Source organism: Pyrus communis, chromosome 14, assembly GCF_041283825.1.
Source record: "Pyrus communis isolate YQ-2024b chromosome 14, ASM4128382v1, whole genome shotgun sequence".
NCBI classification, from domain to species: Eukaryota; Viridiplantae; Streptophyta; class Magnoliopsida; order Rosales; family Rosaceae; genus Pyrus; species Pyrus communis.
The window spans coordinates 6,257,867-6,284,300 of record NC_142578.1 but is presented as its reverse complement, the minus strand read 5'-3'; the positions used below and the strand labels follow the sequence as shown (position 1 = coordinate 6,284,300).

General features: G+C 36.2%; 2 protein-coding genes across 2 annotated transcripts; one reads left to right on the top strand and one right to left on the bottom strand.

Annotated features, from left to right (window-relative positions):
• Positions 1-5,169: 5,169 nt before the first annotated feature.
• On the top strand, positions 5,170-6,017 carry LOC137712316 (auxin-responsive protein SAUR50). Its single transcript, XM_068451416.2, is given in 2 exon segments — positions 5,170-5,757; positions 5,759-6,017. Coding segments are annotated over 2 exon segments (516 nt in total). The 5' UTR covers positions 5,170-5,317; the 3' UTR covers positions 5,835-6,017.
• Positions 6,018-24,464: 18,447 nt separating this feature from the next.
• On the bottom strand, positions 24,465-26,148 carry LOC137713911 (protein WHAT'S THIS FACTOR 1 homolog, chloroplastic-like). Its single transcript, XM_068453266.2, has one exon. It carries the CDS (start codon positions 25,898-25,900, stop codon positions 24,605-24,607), a length of 1,296 nt encoding a protein of 431 aa, XP_068309367.2. The 5' UTR covers positions 25,901-26,148; the 3' UTR covers positions 24,465-24,604.
• Positions 26,149-26,434: the final 286 nt, after the last annotated feature.

Genomic DNA, 26,434 nt, shown 5'->3' with positions numbered 1-26,434 from the left:
ATCTAATTTTCAAAATGTTAGGTAATTATTTGAAATATTTCAAAAAATTGAGACAAATTTGAAAATACCCTAAAAGGTTGGGTAGTTATTTGTACTTTCAACCATTTTTCTACATTTTTATTTTGTCTAGATGGTTTCATCTACTAAGGGTCAAAGACCAACTATCTCATCTCAGAGAATCTATGTTGACGTAACTTTTCCGCTTATTTTTTTAGATTATTTGTGTTGTGTAAGTATTGGATTGCTCAGACGCATAACTTTTCTTTTCAAGTTATTGCATCTCAAAATTAAACCTCTTTTCTTTAGTTTAACCATAATGGCAATATCGTTGGTAATAAACAATAAAAACAAAACTTTATGTTGTAAATCCACAGCAGGCACCCATGTTTAAGACATACCTTGCCGAATGTATTGGATTAATAGGAACTCTTGCTATCACAAGCCAATCATAAGTGATTGAATTGAAAATCCTAAAAAATCTGTAAAAACATTGAATCAAAATGAGTTTAAAAAGTTTCTAGGGTTACAGTTTACGACTACATTACTCGGTAATTATTGTAGCAAAAATATGTTGTCTTCAGTTTAGACAAATGTGTACATATAAAACAATAAACACCTTTGATCATAGACCAAAACCTCGCCACGAGGTGCGGATGTTTGACTAATGGATCTCCGATGCTTAAGTTAGTTTCTCTGAAAAGAGTGAGTGTTTAGGGCTTGTATGTGTAGCAAAAGCTTACCAAAACTTGGAAGTGATCAGGGTATCTATAGGAGGTAATGGTTGGTCATGGTGTAGGGTTTTGCCCTACACATGTCGGCTTCATATTGGCCAAGTTATGTCATCCTTAGGATGCGCAAGGAAAATATATTTCCAAGATATTAATTAGAAGATGATATCTTAGAATAATGGTGAGAATATCCCTAATTGATTGTGATAGAGATTCCTTACTTGATAGAGTATGTATTAAAGATAGGATTAAGATAGGCACATGCATCTATAATATTTTATATATTTTCAATAATCATAATTGTCTCTCACGAATTTTCATATTTTGAAACCGTTGCATAATAACCTCTTATCTATACTATTAAATTCAATAAGAAGAATTAATCAAAAGGTCCAAACTCTAACACTTAAGTAAGATGTAAGATAGACAAAAAACAATAAAAAAAATTTTTTTTTATAGAAAGTAAGATAGATTTTACAAATAGTATTGTTTTTGTTGAATTAATTTGAATTTTATATGAAAATAGATATGAAATATAATAGCTTTTTAGCCTTGGACTCTTGCTCTGGTTTGCACTGTGAAAGAAAGACTAGAGAAGTTTTTAGTTTTAATTAAAAGTGAAGAGGTTTAATGTTAAGAGAATTTTTTTTTTTTATATCAAAATGTTTAAAGGTTATTGATTTTATATCCAATAAATAAATATTAAATTAGCGTTGGGGTGGAATCAAATATGGGAGTTGGAGTTTTAAATGGGAGATAGTTTATAATGTGTTTTGTATTATTGACTAATAGCAGAAGGGTAGTAAAGAAGAATAATGAAAGATGTTTATAGGGGAAGGCTTGCAAAACAATGTGCTTCTTCCCTCCGCCCCCGGTTTTAAGCGTTTAATGTTCATATTTTAACACAATATCAGTGTAAGATATGAATATGAATTCCATTTCAGAGAACCAAATTGCACTGCTTGTTTGTTTGTGGTTCGTCTTGAAAATACATGGGACCGATGTATGTATCTTGAGCAAGTGGTGAAAAAATATCGATGAACGAATGAAGAATTCGAATTTGCAGAACCAATTTACCAAATGTCAACGAGTGCGTGCGTGCATGCTTGGAGATTTTAATTGTATTCAGAATACACCATGTGCCTTAAGGGTAAAATTAGTATTAAATTAACTGAAATCCCTGAAAAAAAAAGTCTTTGTTTGCCCAAGCAAGCGTGGGCTATTGATTAAGATGAGCTTAATATTTAATTAAGTGGTTGGAAGATAAAAACCGGCGTTGCATCATGCCCTATTGACTGATTAGTACGTGCGCAATTGAAAGCTTAAATCAATCGGAGCTAGGTCCCCTCCAATCATTCTCGTCTTGTGAATAGTTATTTTTCTTTAGAGGATTACGTGCAAACATATAGTTTTAAGAAATCATAATCTTGATAAGGTGTATACAGTATACTAATATTAAGATTTTTATCACGATTGGTCCTTCAAAAAGAAAATTATTCAATTTGGCGTCTAAAAATAGGGTTCTGTGAATCAATTTGGCCATTTCGTTACCTTTCGTCAAGATTAACGAAAAACTAACCGAATGATCAAATTGATTTGTAGTACCTATTTCAGGGACCAAATTGATTGATTATTTTAAGAACTTTTTTTATTGGAAGATCCAATTTTAGAAACCAATTGTGATGAAAAAAAACCCTAAATACTTATACATATGTATATAAAAACATATAATAGTACGCACACAAACGATAATATTTAACAGAAGTAAAGTAAATGGCGTCAACCTACTGTGTTGTAGGTTCAAACATTTCTCCAATCTCTTTATTGGAAATTAAAATAGTAAAAATTTATGATTGTGTCCCCTTACTTACGATTAACGAATTTTTACCGTCCGAATATTATAATTGAAACTATTCGTTCTCTTTTACCATCATCTAAAGGTCATATTTACAAATGATCATTCAATTCAGAAATTGTTTTGTCATCCATACGTGTTAAATCAATCAACGTTTTTTTTTATAACAAGTAGCATCCTCCAAATTGAATAATTTTTTGCAAATATGATTTTAAGATGATGATAATGAGAATGAACGATATCGATTATATTGTTCGGACGATAAAGATTCATTAATTTAAGTAAGAGGACAAGTAAGTCTCCCAATGAAGCACCCAAGCATTATCCATAATTTATTGATTGATACTCCTCCGCTATGATGTTCGAATGGTTCCAATTTATTGATTCATACTCCTTCACTACTTGAGCTACATGTAAAAACTTATAATTTTTTATTTTGCTTACTATTCAGGGGCATATACCCATCTAGGCCGAACTATTTCGTACAATATATTAACCACATGTATACATTGATAGTAATCAGATAAAGTCACTTTCAAGAAGGTATATAAATTAACAAATTCAGATTAGCCCCAATAAATCAATGATTGCATGCATGAAGGAGTAGTAAAATTAATAAAAGAATGGAAGGTAGACCAAAAGACAAAAGGAGCTTCGTATGAAGGAGGTAAATCTTTATAATACAGACAAGTTGCTGCTGGAGTAAGAGACAATCGCATATGATTTGAAGAATGTTTCATCCAAGCATTGGTGAGTGGTGACGGCTAATTTAAGTTATTGGTGACAATTTGATTGGGTTACTTTCACCCGGTCATCATTTTTTCCAAGGTCTTTCAAATTGGCATAAAGGGGGGATGTATATACGTATACAATGATCACATAATTCTAAATTGCTAATCGTCACTAATCCACATCATGATCATGATTTGTAACACTTCGCATGTGATTCATTTGAAAAAATATATATTTGGACAACTTTTCTTAGATCAAATGAAGCACATGAGAGTCATGACACCTGATGGTACATTCTATTACCATGTCAAATAAATACTATAATATCATGTTATGATACATTTACTTTTTATTTTTGGATTACTTTTACGATACGAGATAATTTTATTAATATAACAAAAGAGAAATTATACTTAGTTAAAGGAACATAAATATTAAAATGTGTGATTATTTCAATTTTTGACTTCCTTATGTTTGATATCACATGAGAAATCAAAATGCATGAATCTCAAATTACAAATAATACAAAATTTAGTACATGTGAAATCACAAATTAGAATTGATTAGATGTTATCAATTCATGATGATTTGGGCTCCCTCTAAAATAATTAAACACGTCATTAGAACTGGTCCAACCTAAAAACAATTTAATGGAGACTCTTTATAGATTATTGATTACGATGGATAATCACTACTTTCAAGGTCCGTTAGTTGTAGAAATGAAATTTAATTTTTGTCCAATTAGAGATATAAAGTGGATTACTCATACATAAACTTATTCATTTCAATATTCCGCACATTTCTAAAATGGATGAAATTTTTTTAGGGAAGTGTTATTGGCACTTTAAAAATCTCATTCTACACTCCTCACAACTGTATTTTTCTTTCTAAATATAGAAAGTTTGGAGTGTAGAATGAAAAATTTGGAATGCCAATAACAATTTTTTTTTTTATTGATTTATAAATGGGAAACCAAATGAAACATGAACTCATCTACTCCCCAACGAGGGTATGATGACCCATTCAATGTCATGATGGCAGCCACCCATAAGTTGATCTTTCATCGATCCTAGATAATACGTGTCGGATGCTCTTAGTTAAAAATAATACAGCCCTAGAACTTTATGCAAAGACTAAAAATATATCTTGGTGCAGACAAAAACCATGTGTTAAGGATAAAATCATTTCTGGGGATTCCGCCTAGCTAGGTGTTGGAGTAGAATTGAACACCAAGACTTCCAAGAAGCTCACTTAACCTACCACCACTCACTACGTGGCATTTTTGGCCTCCAAATATTACTAAGTTCACAAAAGCTTTGATTATCTCATGTTAATATTCTTCTAGGTCTCTTACCTTAAACTAAATCCAAATATATATATGTAGTTGTCTTATTTACTTATTTTGCAATCAAACATATGTTGATATTGTTATGTTTCTAGGAAGGTAAGCTTTATGTCTTTTTTTTTTTTTTTTTTGTGTAATCTTTTTTAGTATCTCTGTTTTACGAAGGGTAAGATTTATGTCTCATTGATTAGGTGTAACTTCTTTTTTCGTTATCAATAAAATTTTCCTAACACCGTCGAGATTTTCCCCCAAAAAAAAAGTGTTAATGTTGTTATTTATTTTATATTTTATATTTATTTTCCTTTCATTATCTTGTTCTCCATTAACCCTAGCTAGCATACGTTGCCGTTGAAAGACAAAAGGAAGTGGCCCTTTCTATTTTCTCCACATTATTTCCTTAAACAATTCATATATTTTTTCAAAATCTATGAGCCTATAAGAGTTGACGATCTCCCATATCATTAGGAGTGTTTACCTGGGGATGGGGCTTTGTGAACACCTCCCTCAACTTCTCAAGCATATACATACACAAATATATAGATACACACATACATATATATACACACACATTCATATATAAATCTCTTGTGTTTGGTCCTCAGAGGTACTCAGATTCTAAATCCACATATTTATATTTTCTTGTAAAACTTCATATAGATGGATATCATAAAGCGAAAGTGGAAGAAGAATCTGATCGCCAACGCGTGGAAGCGATGGAGTTTACAAAGAAAGAGCAGCAGCAAAGTACACAACTCGTTGACAAAGAGCAAGTCATGGCACTGCAGTTCCAGTACTAGGAAGATCAAAGGCCTGGTAGCTCCGGACGGGTGTTTTTCGGTCTACGTTGGACCGCAAAGACAACGATTTGCAGTGAAGACGGAGTTTGCGAATCATTCCTTGTTTAAGATGCTGCTGGATGATGCCGAAATGGAATACGGTTACAATTGCGAAGGTCCGATTTTGCTTCCTTGTGATGTGGATTTGTTTTATAAAGTGTTGGCTGAGATGGAGAGCAGTGAGGAAGTTAGTACTCCTAACTGTGGGTTTGTTAAGGGTTATGGTTCGTTGATGCTTTGCAGCCCGGCACGTCGTCTAAATTCGTGCATCCATGACGCTTGGCGGTGCCTATAGGCTGCTTAGTCCGTCGAGAATGCTTAAGATAAACCAATTTTAGTCATGTATATATCATCATTAGTGATAGAGATATTATGTTTGTGTCTGAGATTATGATACTTGACAGAAGATTAGCTAGGTAGTTAGATTAGTTGCAATCTTGTGCTCTCTATAAATACTTGTATTGAGATGTCTTATTGACTAAGAAATAATATACCAAATAAATATTCAGCCTCTCTTTCTCTTCTCTATGAATCTCCTCTTTCTCTCTCTCTATTCATATACGAAACTTGTTTCTCCCTCTAGCTTAACATGGTATCAATCGCTGTTGATCCTTCACAAGCTTCCGCTCTTCTCTCAAATTACTGCAAAGCTTTAAGTGCAATTGCTGAATTGTGCTTTGTCTCTTCGATTTCTTCTTCTACAAGTTTCTAGGGTTTTGATGTTCTGCAATTTCTGATCGAAATCCTCATTCTGTTCTCTTCTGTGTTCTTGCACTCCAAGTGTTTGTGAATTCACCGTTGAGAGGTATCTTTCTGTATCCAAGATTTTGTGACTTGATTTCTTGAATCATGGTTACTGCTAGTTAATTGCAATTGCTCCAATCTCCAATTACTGCACTTATTTCATCGCTTCCTACTTCAGTGAATGTTAAGCTTGATGACTCCAATTATCTTAATTGGCATTTTCAAATGAAATTATTACTTGCGAGTAATGGTATCATGGGATTTGTTGATGGCTCTATCCCTTGTCCTGCTCGTTGTGCATCTTAATATGTTAATTCTGGTGTGGATGTGTCAAATTCATCTACTTATGGTGATTATGCAGTTAATTACTGCAACTTTATCTCCGGTAGCCATGTCTTGTGCTATAGGGAGTACTGGTTCTCGAGATCTTTGGACTCAATTAAGGGAGCAATTTTCTACGGTTTCTCGAACTAGTATTTTCAAATGAAGTCGAATTTACAGAACATTAAGAAAGGTACTAATATTGTGGCTTGGTATCTGCAAAGGATAAAAGTTGTTAGGGATTATCTTACTGTTGTGGGTGTTTCCTTTGCTGATGAAGATATAGTGATTTTGGCTTTAAATGGGTTGCCTGTTGAGTATAATACTTTTCGAATTGTTATTCGACGAAGAGAACAAGTCATTTCTCTCAAAGAATTCAGATCTCAGTTACTTGCAGAAGAGTTCATCGTTGATTCTAGCACAAATGCACCATTTTTAGCTGTAATGGTTGCTAACAATTCATCACAGGCACCTAAAGGTCAATCTCAGTCTTTTTCTGTTGGTTCTGGACAGTCTAATTGTGTTCAAAGGGGTTTCAAGCAATTCAATCAATATAAAAACAAGGGCAAGGGAAAGTTTACTTAAGGTTCCAGAAACTTTCATTCCAAACCATTTTATCAACCTCAGACTCATGTGTTTCCTACTCCCACTCCAGGAGTACTTGGACAAGCGCCACATTCCACTTATGAACCTTATGCTCCATCATTTGTTACATGCTAATTGTGTAACAGTGAGGGTCACACAGCACCATTTTGTGGTTCAACGCCCCATACCAGACCTCAATGTGACATCTATGGAAAAACCAATCATGCCACATGGTTTTATTTTTACAACAAGAAAGGACCGAACGATATTGGCTCTAGTTCTCACTATTCTCCCATGTATGGACAATAATATGGCTTTTATGCTGGACCGTAATATGGCAATTTTCCTTAAAGTTCCGTTCCTGCTTATAATGGGTAGCAATATCACTCACAACCATCAATGCAAGTTATGCACACTGTGGTTGCTCAACCATCACAACCCTTTACATCACATACTATCTCTCAGGCTTGGCTTACTGATTCCGATGCGACCAATCACATGACAACAGATTTGAGCAACTTGTCATTGGCTTCCCCCTATCCATTCAATGAAACCATTCAAACAGCTAACGGTGAAGGTTTAAAAGTGTCTCATATTGGTAGTACTATGTTTAATACTTCTGTGCAAAGTTAAATTTTGTGTCATATGTTCCCAAATTGTCACAGAATCTGCTTTCAGTTCACAAGTTGTATCTGGACAATAATTACTACCTTATTTTCGATGTTTTTTGCTTCTGGATACAGGACAAAGTCATAGGGAGGATCTCATTCCGAGGGCTATGCAGTAATAGACTTTACCCCATTCATTCCTTAGCTACTTCTACTCTTGGTGTACCTAAGTCAAAGCTACAAGCTAAAGCTTTTCTTGGACAACTTGTCAATTCTAATATATGGCATAGTAGGTTAGGCCATCCCTCTAATTCCATTGTTTCTTTGATGTTGCATAAGTCCAAAATTCCGTGTGCCAAAGATCTTGTACCTGTTGTGTGTCAAAGTTGCTTAGAAGGAAAATTTTATAAGCTGCCATTTCAATCCGCTGTCAATAAGTCTATCATTCCCTTTGATGTAGTGCATAGTAACCTTTGGGGTCCTACACCTTGTACATCAATCGATTGATATAGGTACTACGTTACCTTTATTGATGAATGTACTAGATACACATGGATATTCCCACTTATCAATAAATCTAATCTTTGTACTACCTTTATTGTTTTTTATGCCTATGTGTTGAGTCAATCTTCTGCTAGTATGAAGACTTTACAAAGTGATGGGGGATGGGAGTATTGTAGTACTAAGTTTTAGTCTTTTCTAGTTGAGAAAGGCATTTCCCATCAAAAATCATGCCCATACACCTCGGAACAAAATGGGTTGTCTGAGAGAAAACATAGACATATTATTGAAACCACCATTACTTTACTTCAAAATGCTCAGATTCCTTCTCATTTTTGGAATTTTGCTTGTCAAACAACCACTTACCTAATCAATAGAATGCCTACTCCATTATTATCTCACAAATCTCCGTTTGAGTTACTATATGGGAATGTTCCAGTTCTCTCTCATTTGAAATTTTTTGGATGTGCTTGTTATCCACTTCTTAAACCTTACAATAGCACCAAGTTACAACCCAAAACAACTAAGTGTATTTTTTTAGGGTATGCTTCCAAATACAAAGGGTTTTTGGGTTATGAGGTTGCTAGACAGAAAATTTATGTATCAAGACATGTGTTTTTCTGTGAACAAGAGTTTCCTTTTAAAGACTTATTGACAACATCCACTATCAATACCAATACCACATGATCTGTGTGTTTGCCCACATCATCTGTGTCTTTACCAATAACAGTTGTGACATCAAACAACTTAGTAGTTTCACTTATATCTGCACCAATTACAGAGTTCACTTCCTTTTCCATGCCTTCCAACTCTCATGCGTCATCTTCAATCCCATCTTCACCATCACTCTCACCTAGTATTAGTCTACCTCCATTTCATGTATCTCAGTCCATTACTACTGCAGAAACTGAACACTTTGAGATCCATGTGGCACCTATCCATTGTCCTGCACTCTTCAAGTGGTATTATCAATTCCACCTATGAATCTACATCCTATGCAAATTAGAAGTAAAAGTGGGATAATAAAAAAGAAAGCACTTGTATCCGCTTTACAGTCAGCCAATGCAAGTGATCTTTCTCTGGTTTAACCTGGTTCTTATAAGTCAGCTCTCAAGTGTCCAGTTTGGTTAGATGCTATGAAGGAACAAATTGGTGCACTTCATACTCAGAAAACTTAGAGTTTGGTACCTTTACCTCAGAACAAGAATTTGGTAGGTTGTAAATGGGTATTCAAGCTTAAGAAACATGTTGATGGTACTATAGCTAGACATAAGGCTCGGTTGGTAGCAAAAGGGTTTAGTTAAGAACTTGTGATTGATTATACTAAAACTTTCAGTCCTGTTGTTAAACCTACAACAGTGAGGATAATGTTGGGTTTAGCTGCTCATTTCAGTTGGTCTCTTAGGCAATTGGATGTAAAAAATGATTTTTTTTACAGGGCATTTTACAAGATGAAGTATATATGGTGTAACCTCCTAGTTTTGAGGATTCTACGAATCCTAATTTGGTCTACAAACTTCATAAATCTCTTTATGGTTTGAAACAGGCTCCCAGAGCCTAGAATGAGAGATTTACTATTTTTCTTCCTATGTTGGGGTTCCAGAATACTTATTCTGATTCATCACTATTTGTGCAGACTGTTGGTTCCACGTTGGTTATTTTGTTACTCTACATGGATGATGTCATTATCACCGACAATGATTCTATGGCTATTCAACAGGTTATTCAGTCCTTGACCTCTGATTGATATCAAAGACCTAGGTTCTCTGCATTATTTTTTGGGTATTCAAATATCTCAAACTACAATTGGTTTGTCTCTTTCACAGCAAAAGTATGTTCTTGATCTGTTGGTTAAAACATAAATGGTTGACTCTAAACCTTGTGATGCACATTCCTTACCTTATAATAGGTTCCTTAAGGATGATGGTGAACCATACAACAATCCTACCCTTTATAGGAGTGTTGTCGGTGCTCTACAATATTTAACTTTTACCCGGCTTGATATTGCTTTCTCAATTCACCAAGTTTGTCAGTTTATGCAGTGTCATATGGTCTCACATTACACTGTAGTCAAGAGGATTCTTAGGTATCTTAAGGGTACTATGGCATGTGGCTTGACTTATTCCAATTCAGATTTGGACATTAAAGCATTCAGTGATGCTGATTGGGCAGGCGATCCTAATGCTTGAAGATCCACCACTGGGTTGGTTGTTTACTTGGCTGGTAATCCTATATGTTGGTCCTCAAAGAAGCAACAAACTGTCTCTAAGTCTTCCACAGAGGCCGAGTATAGGGCCTTATCTTCTACAGTTGCAGAACTTGATTGGATTAAGCAAATTCTCAGCTTTCTGCAGATTAAAGTCCCTTATGTTCCAGTTCTGTTTTGTGATAACATGTCGGCCATCGCCTTATCTTTCAATCCCGTTCAACACCAAAGAACAAAACATATCGCAGTTGATGTTCACTTTGTTCGAGAACGGGTTGCCAAGAATTAACTCCATGTTCAGTTTGTCTCTTCCAAGGAACAATTTGCAGATATTCTAACTAAGGGATTAAGTACCCCTTTGTTTCATACACATTGTAGCAATCTCATGCTAGGATCATCCAAGCATGAGTTTGAGGGGGATGATAGAGATATTATGTTTGTGTCTGAGATTATGACACTTGGCAGAAGATTAGCTAGGTAGTTAGATTAGTTGCAATCTTGTGTTGTCTATAAATACTTGTATTAAGATGTCTTATTGACTATGAAATAATATACCAAAGAAATATTCAGCCTCTCTTTCTGTTCTCTGTAAATTTCCTCTTTCTCTCTCTATTCATATACGAAACCCATTTCTCTCTCTAGCTTAACAGTTAGTGGTGGTTAATTTTACGTAAACATATGTAATTCAAGTGCTTCAAAGAAATGCAATACAAGTAGATCAAAAAAAAATATATTCAAAGAACCACAGCTAAGTGTGCTGCGGTCACAATTAAACACATCGATTTTGCAAGAAATATATGATTTATATTTAGTGGTGGTTAACTTACAGGAAATATTTTAGTTTGGATGCTAGTTCTTTGTAATTAACATGTAAATTTGGTTTTGTTTGGATTAATTATCCAATTCACGCCAGGTGTATAAAGAAATTAATTTTGTAACAAACTGGTCAATATAAAAAACACTTTCTTTCTTTTGCCCGAAAATAAAACAGTTTTTGAAAGGAAATGAACTTTCTATTTGTCAATGATTAAATAATTACGACTGTCTGCATACATACATTTCACAAATGACAATTAAGAAAGACTAATTACAATTTGGGATAACTACTAAAAACTAAATCTTATCAACATTAACTCTATTGACTAAGGTTGTTACATTGCTGACTGGACTTGTAATATTCTCGTCTTACACCCCTTAAGCTAAACGCAGGTGAAGTATGACAACCAAGTGAAAGCTTGGATTGCAAAAATCGAAATCTGGACTAGGACAAAGATTTAGTGTGAAATCTGCGACTTGATCTTGACTGCACATATATTTAACTTGAAGAAGGCAACACCAATTTTCTAATGTAATGATAATCAATCTCAAGATGTTTTGTTCGAGCATAAAACACAGGATTAGAAGTAAAAAAGATTGCATAAATATTACTGCACCACAAAGAAGGGACTTTATATAAAGAAAAGCCAATGTCCCTAAAATTTTTGCAAATCCATCTCATCAATTGTGTAAGTAATCAATATTCAGCATCTGTGTATGATCTGATAATAGTGGATTGCTTTTTAGCACTCAAACTAATAAGATTATCACCAAAAAAGACACAATAACTACTAGTTGACCTCGCGTAAATTGACACACAAAAAAGAACTTTAGAAGTGCATAAACTGGCACGCTTGATTAACACCAAATGGTAAATCAGAACGTGCCCAAGTCATATGGTTTGTCTCGCGTTAACCCTTCAAAGATGCTGGGATAGCTAATTGGTTTCATAGATTACAATAATCTTCTACTGAAAAAGCCATCAACCAAAACAACATATAAAACCGGTTTACCTCGCCATTATTCGGTAAATCCGCTTGACCTATGGCGCTGAAAACTCCGCCGAAGCAAAGCGAAGCGTCTTGCGAGCCACTCAAACTACGAAGAGCAAACACGTTCAAGCAATCGAACTTTGACAACCTCCAATTATCGCAGCATTTGTGATAAATACAATTTTTTTTTAGTTCCCTCCAATATTGCATATACCAAGTAAAGCTTGATACTAAACATGAAAAAATAATTAGTTTCCCCTAACTTACATCTTACACACTCATGGATCGGACTATACACCGACAAAGCTAATAGTCCATTGTTTGACGAAAAACAATTAGTTCAAAACTAAACATATGCTCACGGCTAATGTTTATATGCATTTTATGAAAACAATTTTGAAATGGCATATATAGAATATTCATTATTGAAATTGTACAGCATATGTGATTATTAGGCAGACTGTATTTTATTCCATAAATCATAAGAAAAGTTTTGTTAATGCGGGTTTTGCAGAATGATCCAATCACACTTTGACCATGTCATCATCATGAGAGAAGACTCTTTGACGGGAGACTAGATTACTATTGGATGGAAGAGACTCTTTGGCACATGATGGGCCACTTCTTTGCAGTGCTAGGTAGACCATGATGCTGTACCGAAACCACTTCTTTACGGAGACTACCAGGGCATTACTAGGCTTAGCGCTAGGCATGCAGTGTTAGGCCAACTAGGATGCTCTACCGAGATCACTTCTCTACGGAGACCACAAGATGATCATGGTGCTTTAAGTGGACCACCGTGGCTTAGATCATTGTTGGATGGAAGAGATCCTTTTTGGCACATGATGGACCACTTCTTTGCAGTGCCATGTAGACGATGATGCTCTACCTAGATCACTTCTTTATCGAGACTACCACGGCAGTACTAGGCTTAGCGCTAGGCAAATCAAGATGCTCTATCGATACTACATGATCTGTGAAATCCCGCCTCCGAATTTCACCATTTAAATTTACATATTTTTATATTATTAATTTCGACGCGTTTATATTTACAATGCATAATTTTTAGTAAAAGGACAAAAACACCCTTAATGAACTAAACGGAAATTTTCGAGAACATATTTGGTGTGTATATATTTTTTTTTTCCCATTTTTCTTCGTGTATTTGGATAATACTCGTCGATATGAACACGTGAGCGCAAATGGAATGTGATTTGGAGCTATAACGAATGAAATATAAACGAGCAAAGGCTAGGGGCAAAATGGTAAAATTGTCTCGTTTTGCTGGAAGGCTCCAGAAAATTTGGGTGCCTTCCCGTTATTTTTGTAGCTAGGTGGATGGCAGTGACTAGGAAAGGGGGAAAAAATCTGCCCAATCAGAAGAAGGGAAATGAGATAAAGGAGGGGAAATGGCGGGGAATGAGGAAGAGAGAGGGAAGTAAGGGAACCAATCAGAAGGAGGGAAAGGAGGGAAGGAGAAAATGAGGGGGAAAACCGGGTCCCCTTGACCCGCGTGACCCAACCGAGTATCAAGGCCAAATTCAATCCTTTCTCCAGCCAATTTCTGGTGAATTGCGTTGATCCACTACCTAAAAATTTGTCCACCACCACCAATCTACTCCCCACAAGCTCAGAAACAAAGCCCAAGCAGTGGTGGAGGCGTCAAAGCACGTATGGAGGTCGAATTGAAGCACACCCAATTCTAGGGTTTCGGCGGTTCGTGGGCAATTTCAGGTGTATCCCGGCCGAATTGGACTTCGACCCGGATATGAAAATTGGTTCCCTTGACTTGTTCTACATTTCTATAAAATTTGGTAATTTTTGGAAAAAAAAGTTGAATTTTCTAGCAAATCAGGGTGATCCATCGCCGCATGCGATGACGCGTAGGTCGAGAACCCACCAGACCATCCTAGGCTAATTTTGATGCCCCGATTCTATATTTGACATCCGTTTAGTGAAATTATGATGTTTTAACATAGTTTCGTAATTGACTGCCTAGTTGGATGTCACTTGATTATAGCAATCGATGATTTGACCATTGGATCATCACTAAACCTTGATACGAGGACATTAGAAACTTATGGATCAGGAATCCGATATATGGATCTTCCCAAATTGGATTTCTAAGTTTGTATAATCAAACGTTGACTGCCACTTGAATTTGTGATTGGCAGAGATCCAACCGTTGATCGTAATGAAATTTTAGTATGTTCTTTTCGAAGTATAATGTTGACTTTGGGAAGTTACGGATCAAAAATCTGATAGGCGGATCTTCCAGTTTAGATTTCTAGGGTTGTGGACCCCACTCACGACCTTGATCGATGGTTGACTTTTTCGTCAACTAGCCCGAGTTCTTCTAGCGTGTCGCTAAGCTTAAAGTGTTGTTGAGATTCCATGGAGCTTATTAGGCTCAGCATGATGACGTGTCTTCCTGGATTGACGTGCACCTCAATTTACATATCGATGGCATCACATCGTGTTATGCTTGTTTATTTTATGTGATTTGACTTATGTATTGAACTTGTTGTGGAGTGTGGTTGATTTTTATGTTTGGTATGATGTGATGAAATGTGAGGGCTAGTAGTGGACTGTTAACCCATTGTCATGGGGTTTGTTGCTTTGACACTTGTTTCATATCTTGCTTCCTTAGTTCATTTCTTGATTCATTCAGCCCTTCTAAATTGAATACTTGGTTCATGTATTGTTTCTTCGAGTGTTGTTATATTTCTTGGACTTCCACTTGGTTCCATTGAGTGATCCGGAACTGGGTTCCGCTGGGGTTCCGTTGAGTGGTCTAGTTCCCTGCTCCATCTAGATTCCGTTGAGAGGTCCAAAATGCCTTGTGCTCCGCAATTCCGTTGAGTGGTCCGGAATCATATCCAGCTTGGATATCATTTAGTGGTTCGATATGCATTGTACTCCGTAATTCCATTGAGTGGTCCGGAATAGCCTTTGGTGTCTTGGTTTCGTTGAGTGGTCTGAAACCCGATGTCGATGGATTTCGTTGAGTGGTCTGAAATCACATCATTTGACTTATTGGTTCATTGGATTTGATTTCAGCTTCAGAGATGTAGGCTTCGACCAAACTTTGTCGCTCTAGCCCTGCATTTCGGTGTATGGTATGTGTTATTGATTGATGTGATTATGGAATGATGTTGGTTGTGATTGTTGTCATTATGATTAGACTTGTTGACCAATATGGCTAGAGATTCATGTTGCGCTTCGTCAACTGTTCCGTGAGATGCTGCATGCCATGAATTGTGGTATTGTGTGGAGATATAGTGAATTATGTGATGATTGTTTGAGTGTAGTGTATGACAAACTACAAATGGCTTAATTCCTGTTTAAGGTACGTAAGCAGTCTAATGAGGATGTTAGATATAGCAATAAAGTATACAAAAAATTACTACGTAATTGGATCTCAAGTTGTGCTTTACCCATATCCCTAAAGTGGGGTGAGGTATGTTAAAGATATAAGTATTTGGTGACGTCCCTTCTAATTTTGCTCACTTATAACGAACGCACCAAGGGGCCCTCCCTTGCTCATATGGGTTGTGACTTCTTTCAGAATTATTATTCAAACTTGCCCGTTGACGAGAAGGAATTATACTGGTATGACTCTGACTTTGTCGGATGGTATTTATTTAACTTTGTTAATGTGTTATAATAGACCATATAATCAACACATATGACATTGATGCATAATATTATTTGTTTTTGTCATGTCATAACATTGGAGCTCCTTTTTTTCTCTCAGAAAGCTGCTACCTACCACCACTAGTCTCTATGTTTCCTTCACTTGTCTTCTCTTATTAATGTATATTTTATTTTGGTGCTAATCTACTTTTTTGTATTTTAACGTGTGTTCATATAGTCTTCTTAGTATTTTTACTTCTAATTTTCCTCACTTATAACGAACACACCAAGTGGGTTGTGACTTCTTTCACAATTATTATTCAAACTTGCCCGTTGACAAGAATGAATTATACTTGTCCGATGGTATTTATTTAATTTTGTTAATGTGTTATAATATGAATACATTATATAATCAACACGTATGATTTTGATGCATAATGTTATTTGCTTTTGTCATGTCATACATGAATGAATTTTAAAACACACTAAAAAAATGTCTCATTCTAGAGCTGCTTGTTTTTCTCTTTCTTTCTTTCAATGCGTATGACTTTGTTGCATAATATTATTTATTTTTGTTAAGTCATAACAAGAATGAATTTTAAAATACACTAAAAAAAAGAGAATTTTAACAAAAAGCTTTCAGTACTATTCATTTTAACAAAAAAATCATATTTTTACACTAAAAAGTTAATTCTGGTACTATTCACTTTACCGTTTATTTTGTCCTTATTATTAAAACTCAAAATTTTTAAACCATTTTCATTAGTTTTTCTTAAAAGAAAAATACCTCTTTCAAGAGCCTCTCTCTCTCTCTCTCTCTCTCTCTCTCTCTACAACGTACATGGTGATTGGTATGTGAAAATTGCGGCCAAGGAATTTTAGACAATAAACACAACTGTGAAAGTCCGTTGTATGCGGTCCGGGAACTAAGCTCAAAAAAACTTTACTGGCGATGACGCCTTCAGACATATAATGGTTCATATCTAAGGACTTAAACTGATCAATCAAAGCACAACTTTTATATTAATTACATGGTATCAAAGGTGAAAAACTCTGATGAGCTAGCACTCGATAAGTGCATTGTTGGAACCAGCTGGGTTGTTCTCTGGGTTGAATTTTCTTGATTTTCATGCTAATCTTATCATGATCTCATTTATGATGATGAATCTAAGGCAATCCTCATCCAATGTGTTACAATATGTTTCTTCTTAATCGCGTAGTTAACACTAATTTTTACTCTGTGGCATTAAAATTACAACATTCAATATGAAGTCCCGAGAAAAGTCTCTTCCTCAAAGTGATTTACTACATCCACAAACTTTCCTCATGAATCCAGCATCCCATTGCATGAATGCCTGATATGCATCTCTAAACTCTATTTCTTGTAGCCATCCAGAAGCCAATTGCATACCGTTGTGATAGCTCCAATGAACCTACTGTTGTAAAATTTATTATTATTATTATTATTATTATTATTATAATAATATTACATTTATTAATTGAATGGAAATTAGAAATGGAGGTTTTTGGTAGAAAGATCTGTTTGTTCAAATGAAGAATTTCAACTTTTGACTCTTCATGAATAATCTCATGCTTCCAAACAGGTATCTCACATTCTATAAATAGGAAAACCCCTTATAATCACTTAATCACTTTTCATTGTTTTACATAATCATACATAGAGTGCACAAAATATTGAAGAGTCTCATTGAGTCCATATGAGAGGGTTTTCAACACAATTGTGGTTCATGGAGCCTTGTGATTTGGAGTGCTAGTATTCCAAGGACGTGGTCATTGTATCTTGCGAAACAAACACCGATCAACCATGAGCACCATAATGGGAATGAGACGTAAACTTGTATTAAGGACTGAGTGTCCAATACTTACCTCGACCATATTTCTAGGTTTTTCTAATTCATTATGTCATGTTCATTTAACATTGGTTAATTACTCATGTGCATGCGTTAACTTTGATATATAATGCATGAATTATTTATTAATTTTCTATGTGATTCAATATAGCAATTAGACCCTATTTTTCCAACACCTACAATTATTAATGTCGTTGCCTTTGTAGTGCTATGTATTAGGAAATGTATTCCATTGAATGATTGATAAGATTACCTCGGTTGGTATTTATACAATAGCGGTTCACTTGATAGCTCACCATAACAGATATAACCACCCTATAACCACCTATATCAAAAAATCAAGATAATTACAAAATTGACACTGTTAACTTTTGTCTTTTACAAAACTATCCTTAATATGCCCCCTCAAACTGAGCTTGGGCAACTGAAGTGAAAGTTTGTCTCGGAGCAACAAAAATCTTGGCTTGGATAGTGATTTGGTGCAGATATCTACAATTTGATCCTATAAGCACACAAAATGAACAGTGACAGCTTGTGAAAGTACTCTTTCCCTGATATAGTGGTAGTCTATCTCCACATATATGGTCCATGCAGGAAACAATAAATTCTTGGCTAAAGAAATAGCAAAGATAGTCACACCACAACTTAGGAGGATATGATGGACTCACACCAACATCAACCAGTAATTTGCAAAGCCAAGTAATCTCAGCAATAGTGTTAGTCAAAGATCGATACTCTACTTCAGTGGGGGAATGTGCAACTGTTGGTTGCTTTTTAGCACTCCAACTAATGAGTGACTTTCCCAGAAAAAATGCAAAAACCTCATGTTGATCTTTTGTCCAAAGCACACCCTGCCTAATTTGCATTTGAGAAAGCATTAATAATGAAAGGGTTTGAAGTCTTAGGAAACCAAAGTCAAGTGAGCCTTTCAAATACCACAATATTCTTTTGACTGCCTGAAAATAAGACTATCTTGGTTGATACATTAACTGCAAAGGAAAGATCTGGCCTAGACAAAGTAAGATATTGCAAGCCCCCTACATTTGATCTGTACTCTTCTGGATTAGAAAGCAAAATGGAGGAATGATCCAATTTAGATATACTAAGAGGTGTAGCACATGGTTTTGCACCTGCCATGTTTGTCATTTTGAGCAGATCAAGAATATATTTGGTCTGAGATATAAAGATACTAGAAGAACCTTTTAACATCAATTCTAAGATAAAAATGAAGGGAACCCAAATCCTTGATTGGGAAAAGAGCACTAAGTTGAGTTATTATGTCTTTGCAAGCCTATGAAGAATAACATGTGACTAAGATGTCATCAACATATACAAGAATAAACACCAGGGAATGATCCTTCTTGGCAAATAGTGAGTGATCATTATGTAATCCACTGAATCCCATAGACTTAAGTGCACCATGAAGCTTATCATACCAGGTTCGAGGAGCTTACTTGAGCCCATAAAGACTCTTGTGTAATTTACTGACATGATTAGGCTTTGTAGGATCTTGAAAACCAGATGGTTGCTACATAAGCACATTTTCAGATAGAGTTTCATGCAAAAATGCATTGCTGACATCCAATTGGTTGAGAAATCAATCATACTGAGATGCAAGTGTAAGAATGAGCCTATTGGTCACTGGCTTTGCCACAAGACTGAAAGTTTCTGTGTAGTCTAAGCCTTCCTGTTGATGACAACCTTTAGCTACTAAACGAGCTTTATATATGTCAATAATACCATCTGCCTTCCTATTAATTCTGAACACCCATTTACACCCAACAAGATTCTAAGATGGGTGAGAAAGAACAAGAGACCAAGTGCCTATGTTTACCAATGCATTAAACTCCTCTTGCATTGCTTGTCTCCAATGAGGATGTTTTGAGGCTTGAAGATAAGTGGTAGATAGATAATCTTGAGAGATGTGAGAATGAACAAGAAACCAAGTGCCTATGTTTACCAATACATTAAACTCCTCATGCATTGCTTGTCTCCAATGAGGGTGTTTTGAGGCTTGAAGATAAGTGGTAGGTACATAATCTTGAGAGATGTGAGAAAGAAGAGGGTGTTTAGTGGTAGAGTATGTCTTAAGTTTAAAAATCCCAGATTTGGAACTTGTTTGCATGGAGTGAGTGTTTTGAGGTGGTGGTGTTAGTAGAGGTGATGAATGGTTAGGGATAGAGGTGGTGTTTTGAGGTGATGAAGGGATAGGGTTAAGTAAGGGTGCAACTTGATTGATAAGTATTGAAAGGTAGGTTGCTGTATCAGTGATCTTAGTAAAGGTTATGGTTGAAGGTATTTGAGGAGAATGGTTAGAAGCTGAAGAGATAGAAGGTTGAACTTGAGAAACTTGATGAAATGGGAATGTCAGTTCATTAAATATGAAATGTCCAGAAATGTAAACCCTTTTTTATTGAATGTCAAGGCACCTGTAACCCTTGTGATTTAGACTATAGCCTAGGGAGACACAAGGTTTACTTTTAGGCTTTAATTTGGAATCTGTATATGGTTTTAACCAGGGAAAACACCTGCATACCCGAACACTTTCAGTGTTATATAATCTGGAGACTTGCTGAAAAGATTTTCCTAATGACAAGATCTAGCCATAGTAGGCAATCTGTTAATGAGATAAATAGATGTGGAAAATGCCTCAACCCAGTAAATATGAGGAACATTAAAGGCAGCTAGAAGTGTTCGAGCAATTTCCACTAAATGCCTATGTTTACGCTCTACACAACCATTTTGTTTTGGTGTGAGGACAAGATAATTGATGATGTATGCCATTATCTTTGAGATATTGAGTGAACACAAGGCTAAATTATTCACCTCCAGAATCAGACCTCAAAGTAACAACTTTGGTATTTAACATAGTTTCAACAAGAACAAGGAAATATATGTGGACTAATCCAACCAAAATGCGAACCATATAAATACTTATGATTTTGGTTGATGAATTGACAAACTGGTCACATGTTTGTCCACACACATTGCTGCTAAACCTCCTGGTCGATTAAGGATTCACCACCCTACTTATCCCTTAAGGTCCGGGAGACTGGATAATGCCGGAGAGTTTATATTGACGATTTTCTATAAAGTATTGCATGTCTTTTGGGTTTATAATTGAACATCGAATTCCTATGTTCACCCCAAATAGCCTCGCCTAGTGATCATAAAGCGTAATTTAAATGGTTGCCCGGATTTTGGTGAACGTATCAAGTTTTCGGTTTCTGCTTAGGGCTATACAATTTTGTACGCAGTTATGTTGGTCCATTTTAAGGCTCATTGCTACCCAATCTATTTGACGTTACAATTGGTTAGTGGGTACGAACTTGACAATTTTCGTATTTACACATTTGGGTATGCATTTCATGTGCCAAATTGCGCCGTCACAACGTACCAATAGGGGTGCTCAAAGAAGGATGTGAATCTTTGTCGATTATGATTTTCTTTCACACTAGCTTTCTTAAAGCTCTTGCACGTGATCTTTTTCCTGCTCATTTGCAGGTTGTCACTTTAATGAAACAGTCTTCCTGCTGTTAGGGGAGATAAGAACATCAACGTTTTTGGAGAACGACGCGAATTTGCATGGACGTTGCCCACTATGCTCATCTCGATTCCCATACTGCACAAGTGTGATTAGTAAGTGCGATAAATTATAGCTTTCATAATGTTGCTCCAGACGCATTTCTCTTATCTAGCTAAAGTAATGAGATCATATACCAGCTACAAACATGCATGCAAGGATAAACATACTTAACGGATGTCGAGTCAACATCCCTGGAGGGTGTGCCGCCCTTGTTGGATGGTCTGGTACACTGGCTGATAGCTAATCAATCTATCTTGGCCGGGAACACAACAGATCACTCGATTTATAGGATTCACTTCCCTAGAAGAGGAAGACACGGCACAACAATGAATCTATACTTGATCGTTGTCTCAAATCATTTCCATCTCATGAGATTAATCTGAATTACTCTCGAGACTTGAAGTTCTTGGTCCAATATACTACTTTGGATAAGCTAAATGGAATTGAAATGAGATTACCATCGATGATGTTTTCACTTATATGGTAACTACCGACATAAATGAAAAGTGACAATATTGAACCGTGTTCCATTGATTAAGTGACAACGTAGAACTGATTAGACAACCGAAATTACAATCCAGGTCAAATTCCTTACCAAAGTGTGTTTTGGACCTGTCGTTTCTACACTGCCCAAGGTAACCCTATTGTGTTACAAGTGGGAAATGAAGCGTTATGAGATGAATGAAATAGTGCGATATGATGCATGCCTTACGACGCAAGGTTTCTCTTAAATCTCATGTGATTGATAGCAGCATTATGAAATATGGTTAGTGTTTCTCCATAGAGATATAGGTACAGAGAGTTACATGTAAGTTCCTGAAGAATTACATGAACTGGTTCAAATAGTTCTAAACCACAGAACACCCTATTAACTTGTTTAAGGCGTTCAGTTACAATCCGACGAATGTGGTATACATGTCTAAGTGATTATTTGATCAATCAGGGATGAATTATGCCCTTGAGTGTTAAACTATTAAGTTTTATTCTGAATTGCTAGAGTTACAGTTTATGTCGTTGACACGAATCTCACTAAGACTCCGGAAGAGCTTGAAAAAACTGCCTCGCACCTAAAGATGGAATTTGAAATAAATGATCTTGGGAAAACTCGTTTATGCCTTAACTTGAAGTTGAAGCATTGGTCTGACGGTATTGTGGTCTACCAGTCGAACTACACCCTGAAGGTGTCACCTTTGAGTATACCTTTGATTGTCCATACGTTATATGCAAATGAGACCCGTGTATAGGTTATGGAATCCAAAATTCCATATATAAGTTCAACTTTGCGCTTCGTTGTACTTAGCTCATTGTATTAGACAGGACATCTCATTCGCTGTTGATCTTGGTAAAGATACAGCACCGCGCCTACACGTAACCACTGAATTGGTATTAAAGATGTACCCTAAAGGTACTACGAGGGCAAATCCCAACTCATCTCGAGTGGATCCAACCCCCCTGATCCTCGGAATGATGCTTGCCTTATTTCTTATGCTGACACAGGTTACTTATCAAACCCGCACAAGGCAAAATCCCCAAATGGTTATGTCTTTACAGTTAGGGATACTGCAATATCTTGGATGTCTACGATATGAGACATGGTTAGGAGTTCTTGTTGAGTATATTCGAAGTACTTACTGTTTTCATCCATCGTTGAGTCCCAACAACGATCCATGAAGACTATGCCACATGTATCCACCCGACCAAGACATGAACGAAGTCAACGTCAAGACATATTGCATCTACATCTACATTAGCAAAGCATCAGGAGATTGAAGTCATGCAAGCCGATCCCAAACAACCTTGTCGACCTCTACACGACGTCACTACTGAAGTCAACCTTTCAAAAGCTTGTCCGAGGAATTGGTATGCCTAACTATCATATATGCAATGCTTGTAGTTCTCATTTGAAAGTTATGTCAAACTCAGGAGGAATATCCAGAAATATACTCACTTGATCTTAATGTATTTCTTTTCCCTACAATTAGGAGCATTTTTCCCACTGGGTTTTTGCTACCTAACTAGGTTTTAACAAGGCACCTATCCTGGGTTGATCATACATTTGTGAACTCTTCTACTTGCGTCCAGAAGACGTATAGTTTTGACTTAATGCAATTTCTCACTTTTCTCCTTAATCTATAGGTTTTTCTCGGACTTTAGGTTTTACCATAGCGAAGTTTTGTGAGTTTTACCTTTTTATGCATTATTCCGTTGATCTGAGACTCGCATTCGCTCATTGTGCCGACGACTTCATCAACTATAATTACTTCATTGCTGAAAACCTAATGCGCCATTAAGTATTTACACACTCAAGGGGGAGTATTACAGTCCTATTAGATTAGGAATATGATTGTGTAAATCCTAGTGTATCTAGGAATAACTCTTATATTCTTATTAGGAGTTGATTGCCTATTAAGAGTTGTAATCCTAAAAGGGTAAGGAATTAACATTCCCTACTACTATAAATAAAGGCACAATGGGGTGGAATAAAACACACCTCACAATTACACATCTCTCTCTTCTCTCTCTATGCCGCACATTCTCTCTCTGGTCTTCATAATTGTTCAGTAAATTATGCCTATAACATTAATTAATTTATAAGAGAGTAATAAATAAAAAATGTTTTAAGTTCTAACCAAAAATGTGAAATTATCACATCATTTACAGGTTAACTATTTATTGTTGTATAGCAAATTAAATCTGTATAGAACAGCCAAAGAAGGGTTCAAAGTGAAAGAAATGTTGGATGTTATATGACTGTATCTATATGCAATCAGTCTTTTTAAGGAGAGTGATCCCAAATTTTTTTTTTTTTTTTTTTTTAATGGAGATTAGTTGTGGGATCCATTTTACATCAAACTTCAACGATCCGAACCGTCTATTTTGTCAATCTCAATTTATAGATCATCTTTACAAAAATTCAATGCTATCTGAAATCATTTGACTATTTAATTATCACGATGAAATTTTAATGTTTTCTTAAAACAAAATATTCATCAATTTCTTTCAACTCAATTAGACGCCTCAGATATTTCTAATTTGGCTAATATTTTGCAAAGATGGTCTATGAGGTACAACTTGAAAAATAAACGGTTTGGATCGTTAAAGTTCGATGTGGTGTGGGTTCCACAATTAATTCCCAATTTTATATAAAAAAATAAAAAGAAATCCCTTCTCAAAGGCCTACTCTATGCAATAATAAATACCATCTCACAAATATGAGTCGAGGCATATGCCCCCTGTAGGCATTAACATCTTTTAGTATCCTCATATGCACTGCAAATCTCTTCAATCTCCATTTCAGAATAACCTGCAAGTGAATCATCCTCCAAGTCACCTACTTTCTCCTCTTGCTCAAGCTGCAAGTCAATGGTGTCCTCACTTTCTGAATTGCTCTCATGGAAACCATTCTCTTCCATGTCTTCCATGTCACTAAAAGCTTCAATCTTCTTCTTTCCCCTATAACCGATAAGGCTCTGGACTTTTTCCTTCCAAACCACCAAAGGGCATTTCTCAATCAGGTCCGAACCCTTGTAAGCTTCTTTCAAGAACACGCTAAACCTCTTACCCCTCTCTGAAACATAGAAGATGCCAAAATGCTTCAGTAGAAGCCTCATAAGCTTCTGGGGCATCACAAGTTCGCGTCGAAAATGAGTGAGGTGATCAGTAACCAATCTCTTCTCCACAGTAAAGCTAAGCAACTCATGCATAATAGCAACTGCCCTCTTGTCAAATTCTTTCGAGCCGGCTTTGAGTCCCGTGGCATCTGCATATGGAGATAAATAAGACCTTTTCTGAAAATGATCAATGGCTCCTTTGTACTTGTACGCCTTTTTGTAATTCGGGGGGAACTTCAACGGAAAAGAGAGCAAAAGCAAGCCCGGGACATGATCATCACTGGCCTCAGTGATCCCCATTGTCTTCTTCTCCAACTCGGTTATAGCCCACGCAGGATTCCAATTAACAAGTTCCAAATGCTCAACTTCCTCATTATCTTTAACCACCTTGAAATGTTGGGGGTATTTGTGCACCCAATTAGTCCTGAAATCAACTGGCAGAGCAAAATCCCTCCTGAAATGGACAATCTTGTCCAATGCCAGCCTTTTATCTACAGACATCATAAGAAAGCGTGTCACGAATTCGGCCGCCATATCTTGATGCTCCTCAAGTATTCTGTCCTCCTCTTGTACCAATTCCTCACCTTGCTTGGTCATCCCACACCATAAGATCCCTCTGTGATCCTTGTACAATTCAAACAGTTTCGGTGATTTTCGAATAAAATCAGACACCCTGTGGGGCTTTGGGAGACTAATCTGGCTGCGGTACTGATCCAATTGCCTGACGGGAATGATCATTTCGGGCTCTTTTTTCAGAATTTCCATCAAGAACAACACTTTGGATGTTATCTTCCATTTCTCAGTCACAATCTCGAGATCATGAACCCTCTTCAATTTGCTTCTGTCTTGCACCCTCTTGCTGGTGGTCATGAACCGCTTCTGGTTCATTGACCACCACTCACCGGACCAGTATCGTCTCACAAACATATTGTTTTAACAAAGGGAAGCAATGTAGCTACACGCACATATGTTGTTTGTTGAAATGCCACAGTGAAGCGGTTTGATAAATCATTTGGTTGGAAACACAGGTGGAGTTTGTGGGTACGAAATTTATCGGATATTAGACCATGGGTCGGACTTTGAGGTGAAAATTTGCACTTGGGGCCATGAATCTCGACCCAGAAAGAAGAACTATGGAGCTCCTCTTCACCCCCATCAACTTTTATCGACGCCGCGGCTAATATAATGACGGGGTTTATAAGGCGGGAGTTAGTTGCGGGGCTCTCTATTAGCCTTTCGATCGATCAAACGGTTTATATTCAATCTTGCCTTTAGTGTATTTTTTTATCTTACATCATATGTCATTAGTTACAACTTGTTTCTTCGACTTGTCGAAATCTCAATTACTAGATCAATTAAACCCTAAGTTTTTTTAAAGAAAAACGATAGCTTTATTTATAAAGAAAATTTAACCAGAACACAAATTTTAGTAAAACGCATTCCTTGTATCATGGGGAGTTT

Excerpts from the sequence above, each read along its gene's own strand:
- LOC137713911 (XM_068453266.2), bottom strand. The coding sequence starts at position 25,900 with ATGTTTGTGAGACGATACTGGTCCGGTGAGTGGTGGTCAATGAACCAG.